Source organism: Monoraphidium neglectum (assembly GCF_000611645.1).
Source record: "Monoraphidium neglectum strain SAG 48.87 unplaced genomic scaffold scaffold00026, whole genome shotgun sequence".
NCBI classification, from domain to species: Eukaryota; Viridiplantae; Chlorophyta; class Chlorophyceae; order Sphaeropleales; family Selenastraceae; genus Monoraphidium; species Monoraphidium neglectum.
The window spans coordinates 53,535-59,544 of record NW_014013602.1 but is presented as its reverse complement, the minus strand read 5'-3'; the positions used below and the strand labels follow the sequence as shown (position 1 = coordinate 59,544).

Sequence of the window (6,010 nt, the reverse complement as noted above, 5' to 3'; positions counted from 1 at the left end):
GCAATCAAAGGGTGTGCGGGTCATGGCGCCGGAGGCGCTGAGGACCGACGGCCCGCCGTGTTTAAGGGGATGGCAGGGTGTGTTTTGAGATGAGAGCAGGGGGGAAGGGACACAAGTGTGCGCCTCCTGCAGCGGGAGGAGCCGATGTTGTACCCCCACATCCGGGCGGCGGTCTAGGGGTGCGTGGCGGCGTGGTGCGGGACGGGGGGCCACACAGGGGTGGCGGACGATAAGCGGAGTTTGGGTTGTGGGCTGTTGATGGCTAGCAGGGATGGAGGGTCAGCAGGTATCAAGTAGGGGCCCGACAGCTCTTGCGTAGCGGTGGGCGTCGCACCACCACTGCCCCGGGCGCTGTGGCCGCCAAGCACTCGGTCAAGTGCAGCAGGTTGGCTATGTAGAAGCACATGGGGGCGTCCGGCAACGCGCATGCGGCTGCTGTCAGGGCTGCAGCTCGCCGCAACTCCCGCGGCCCCTCTTGCCCGCCCGCCTGCTCATCTTCCAATCCATCAGGTGGTGTTTGCCGAGGCGTCGCGGCGCACCGGGCGCACCATAGACCGAGTGGTGACCATAATGGACGCGACAGGCCTAACGTTCAGCATGCTCACAGGATTTGCCCAGCGGGTGCGCGCGGGGGCCGGGGCGGGCGCGCGCGTGCGCGGCGGGGCCGGCCGCCCGTCGCTGGCGGCGAGCGGAGGGAGCTCGCGCGGGGCTGCGGAGGAGCGGGGGTCCACCTTTGGATAGCCGTCCGCTCGGCCGGGCAGCGTGGCGCCGAGCCGCCAGCTGCGCCGAGTGTGGCGGCTCGGCGCCAGCTGCGCCGCGCCGCATCGCGTGTTCGGCAGCATGCTGAGCTGGATCGTGCCCGGCGCGTATCCCTTGCGTCCATGTTCGCAGCTGTTCCGCGCGCTGACGGCGATGGATTCCGACAACTACCCGGAGACCTGCCACCAAATTTTCATCGTCAACAACAGCGCGGCATTCAGCGCGATCTGGCGGATGGTGAAGGTGTTTGTTGACCAGGGGACGCGCGACAAGGTCAAGGTCCTGGGCAGCGGCAACCCGATGCTGGTGGGTCGCGGCGCCGCTGGCACTAGGGCGGGTGCGGGAATTTTGGCCTCGGTGCGATTGAGCTCGTCATTCGGGGTGCGAGCGGGTGCGGGGGTTGCTGATGCGAGTGGCGAGGCGACGGCAGGCTATGCTGGTGGCTGCACATGGGTCTGGTGGTCCGGCGCAGGTGCTGGGGGGGGGGTGCGCGGATCCGTGGTGCGGTGTGTCTACGCACTCATCATCTAGGGTGCTTTTTTGATGAATTGGGTGATGCTGCGGACGGGGCCGGGCAATGGCAACCCCGTCTTGGTGGGCACGGGCAGGCGGGCAGGAGGGGCACGTTGTTTGTGCACACTGTTTTGGGGCATAGACCCTCGCAATCTGGGGCATGGGGCGCATACTCACACGCAGCCCCTGTCCCCCACGCACACATGCACGCACACACACACACACACACACACACACACACACACACACACACACACACACACACACATATACACACACACACTCACACCCACACAAGAGCACAAGAACACAAGAACGCACCTCGCACCCCTGCCTGCACACGACACCCTCTCCAGCGCAGCGCTGAAACACACACGCACATTGTCCCCCTTTCCCGCCACCCCCCACAAAACCAAAGGTGGCCCTCCTTCAGGAATTCGACGCCGCCCAAATCCCATCGTTCCTGGGCGGCGCCCTCGATTACGACGAGCGGCGGCGGCAGTGGATGGAGACGATGGACCTCGCAATGGCGGAGGCCGCGGCGGCGGCGGCGGCGCGGGCGGCCAAGGTGCGCCGAGCGTGCTGTGCGTGCTGTGCGTGCTGTGCGTGCTGCGTGGGCTGCGTGTTCTGTGGATGCTGCGCATGCTGTGTTTGCTGTGCGTGCTGCGTGTGCTGGGTGGCCTGTGCAGGCTTTACGCAGTGTGAGCGGAGTAGCGCCTGGGACGGAGAGTGTAGGCGAGGGGGGTTGGCTGCGTGCGAGGGGGCCCTGGGGCGTGGACCACCGCAAACGGGGCCTCGATATGCTGATGCGGGGGTAGAGGGGATGGTTGTGTGTGTACAATGCGGCGCCAGCAAGGCGCAGAGGCCCACCCGGCAGGCCCCATTGCCCGCTCACCCCGCCCTCCCCCAACTTCACTCGCCAGGCCCCAGCAGGCGGCGGCGGCGGCAGCGGCGCGGTCAACGGGTTTGACCGGATGCCGCCGCCCGTGCGCACGAGCGTGGCCGCGTCGCAGCGGTCGGAGAGTGTGGATGATGCGGACGGGTTTGCCACGCCGGTGTCTGCAGCCTCGAGGTGTGGCTGCTGTGTACGGTAGTTATGGGGCAGCACAGTTGTGTCTCTGTAAGTGTGTGTGTGGGTGTGTGGGTGTGTTTGTAGGGGATGGACAGAGTTCATGTGTGTGCTCAAGTGCGTGTGGGTGCATGTCAGGTAGGGCAGGGTGTGTGGGCCGTTGAGCAAAAGCTGGCTTACACCAAGTGCATGAGAGTGAGGACACATGTTCTAGGGTTGGAGTGACCATCCGTGTGTACACGGGTGTGTGTGTGGGGAGAATCGTGTGTGTGTGTGTGTGTGGATGTGTCTGTGTGTGTGTGTAAGGGGGGGGTTAGCGTGTTTCTGACCACACGCGTTATTGTGTCTGATCCCAGGTGGGATGGGTGCCTTGTGCGGTGCTCCCCCCAACACACATACACACGAACGCACGCGCGCGCACACACACACACACACAGGCAGGTGCCACGTGTGCCATTCAGCACGCTCTTCAACACACATACACACGCGCACACACACACAGACACACACACACACACACACACACCTCTGCCTGCCCCCCGGCCACGACGTCGGCGCCCCCACGGCACCTCAATCGCCCCAACTCAACCACCCCAAACCCACCAACCGCCGGGGCCCCCGCAGGATCAGCAGCGCCATGTCTGTGTATTTTGACGCGATAGACCACAGCTCACCATCCGTCACCTCCACGCCCGGCCAGCCGTCGTCCGCCGCGCCGGCCGGCTCCGCGGCAAGCGGAGAGTCCCCCGGCGGCTCCCCGCCCGCGCCGGGCACGGCCGGCGCGGCGCTGCCGCCGCCGGTGCTCGCGGGCGGCGGCGGGTCGCCGGGGGTGCGGGGCGGCGGGGGGTCGCCTGGGGGGAGGGGCGGCGGCGGGTTTGATGCGCCGCTGCCGCAGTACCACCCCCAGACCTCCCACCACGTGCAGCGGGCGTCGACGCTGACAGCAGTGCCTTCAGGGGAGCTGCCTCCTGGGACCGAGCCGCAGCCCAAGTGCTGCGTGATCAGCTGAGGCGAGGGCAGGCCCGCGGCGGCCCAGCCGAGCATTTTGGCGTGCGTGTTTTGACGCCTGCGCCCATATGAATGCGGCCGGCGGGTCGCCAGCCGCAGCCCCTCAGCGGAGCAGGCTCGGGGCGCCCTTGCAGCCTCGGCCAGGCACACACCTGAAAAACCACCTACTTGTTTGTGCTGACAGCACTTGCGCGCGCATATGTCGCTTCATGCCCCTTCACGCGGGTGCACGGCGTCTCGCCGGGGCCAACGCGCTGCTGGCGTCGCGGCAGTGGCCTGGGCGGCCGCGCGTGCAGGTGCCGTGGTTGTTGCAGGCGACGACACTCCCAGCACGCAACCTCGAGTGCGTGGCGCTCCGTGGGCGGCGGCGCGCAGCGGTGAGGCCCACATTTTGTTGTGTTCCACACTGCAAGCCTTGCTTTTGACTGCCCCGCACGTTTTTTTGGTGCTTTCTTGCTTTCTTGTCCGCCCTTCTGCCTCGTTTTGGCTGTGCATGGGGCACGTCGGGCGCTCCTCTCCCCTCGGTCGACCCGTTGTGACGTTACAAGTGCGTCACTGACAGGCGTTTGCGCCCGTGGCTCAGGTTCGCTCGGCCGCCGACGCCCCTTATGCGTGCGGGGCCGACCGCGCCCACAAGACGTGGAAACCATGCATGCGTTGCTAAAAGAAACTGGGCTAGGCTCCCACGTCAAAGGCCCTTCGTAGTGCGCCGCAACACGTGCGCGCGCCCCGGCCTGCCGCGCTTGTTTGGCGAGCGGTTGTCCGTGTGGGCGAGGCCGCAATTGGTTGGCGCCCATCGGCGCCGCGTTGTTGCTGGCAGCCGAGTGTAAGTAAACGTTATAAGTATGATAGGCAGTGCGTGAATCAGGTCCCTCTGTAACCTGAGGATGGGCTTGCCACTTGATGTCTCCTGCAACCTGGTCTTGTGAAAAGAAACGACCCAACCCAACCCCCTCAAAGTCGCGCGCCAGACCAGTGGTGGGTCTGGGTAAATCCTGTCCGGGAGAAATGGTATAAATGATATGGTGAAATATCATTGCGCTGCACTCTGTGAAGCATCTTTGATGCTGGCCGAGCAGCGGCCCCTGGCATCATGTAAAGAGGCAGGACCGGCCATTTTCCCACCCCCACTCCCGGCCCATCGCGTCGCTCGGGGGCACGCGGCCGCCCGGCGGCCGCGCGCCCTTGCAGCGCGGAACAGCGGCGCCTGCTGCCGCCCCTGGGCCGCCAGGCGCGGGCACGGGCCGGCCGGCCCCATCTCTGAAGACGCAGCTCCGCCCGTCCGGCTTCCAGCCCCACAGCCGGCCGGCGTCGTCCGACGCACCGCCGCGGGCGCCGTCGCCGTCGCCGCAGCTGGGCGCGTCCTCCCAGGCTGCTGCGGCGCGCGCCAAGGGCACGTGCCCGTCCCGTTTAAAAGCGCAGCTGCGGCCACGCTCCCACCCCCACAGGCGTCCGACAGTATCTTCTGAGGATGAGGCGCTCGAAAAAGGCAGCCCGACGCAGCGCGGCGCGCGGACCCAGTCCGGGTCCCTCACATCCGTGGCCTTCCACCTTCCAGCAGGCTCCGGCTTTGGGCCCGGGCTGGGGGCTCCGGGGGCCAATGTGTTAGCGGTTGCTGGGACGGAGGTGCTCGGAATAAAAATGTTTGCCGGCGGAGGCGTCAGTGCTTCAGAGTCGGGCAAGAGAATCAGCGGCGCGCCGGCGGATAGCACTGACGTCATCGGAGTCATCACAGGGACCGGCGGCTCCGCCGGCGTTGCGGGCGCCGGCGGCAATGAAGGCGAAGACGATAAAATTATGAGGCTGAGCGGCGGCAGCCCGAGCGCCCCTGGCACGATCGCCGGCGCGGGCGCCCGGCCGGGCTGCGGCGCTCGCGGAGGCGGCGAGCGCGCCGGCAATGCGATGGGCTGCGGCAGGCCCCAGCGCGCAGGGCGCGCGACGATAAGGCGGCCAGCGGTGGACCCGAACGCCTTGGAGAGGGGGAGTCCGATGATGTCTTGGCTCGAGTTTGCAACACGGGACAGCACCTGCTGCCGCTGCTCCGCAGATGAGCCTGCGCGAATGGGCGGCGTAGGGTGAAGGCTTCAATGCCAGGAGGATCAAAGAATCACTCTAGTCCTGTGAGAGCAACGCCTTTGCACTCATTTTCTGTGGCCAGGCGGCCCCCAGTGACTTTGCATTTCTGTCGAAGGTGGGTAGGTCTCTGGCATCCTGGATTACGCCAGGTTAGCACGACACAACTCGGGAGTTTGCCCACACCCAAGCACCACCCCCTCCAAGCCCTCCAAACCCCGCACCTGACAGGTCGAGCGTGAACACAGTCCGGATGATCACTGGCACAGGGGGCGGGCGAGCAGCCTGCGGCTGCGGCTGCGGCTGCAGCCCCAGCAGCCGCCGCCGGCCGCGCGCGCCAGGGGCTATACCGCTGGCTCTGGCGGCCAGGGCCGCCCTGGCCAGGGGGGTGTCTAACTTGGGGACAGATTTGACAAGCTTCGACGGCCGCTGCGGCAGGCCCGGTTCCCACTGTGCAGCAGGCACCAGCGCCGCCCCGGCCAAACGAGGGGGCCGGTCTTCGTCGGCAGGCGCCTGCTCGGGCGGGCCTGTCGTCGCGTTGGCGGGTGCTGCTGCTGCGGCCCGGGGCCCTCCGGGCCGGCAGACGAC

At 66.9% G+C, this 6,010-nt stretch overlaps 1 protein-coding gene across 1 annotated transcript; it reads left to right on the top strand.

The window, feature by feature from the left end:
- Window positions 1-597: 597 nt before the first annotated feature.
- Window positions 598-3,350, top strand: MNEG_0343 (hypothetical protein; the record flags this gene model as incomplete). Its single annotated transcript, XM_014051178.1, has 5 exons — window positions 598-621; window positions 892-1,065; window positions 1,691-1,840; window positions 2,196-2,344; window positions 2,966-3,350. 5 exons carry the CDS (start codon window positions 598-600, stop codon window positions 3,348-3,350), a joined length of 882 nt encoding a protein of 293 aa, XP_013906632.1.
- Between the last annotated feature and the right edge of the window lie 2,660 nt (window positions 3,351-6,010).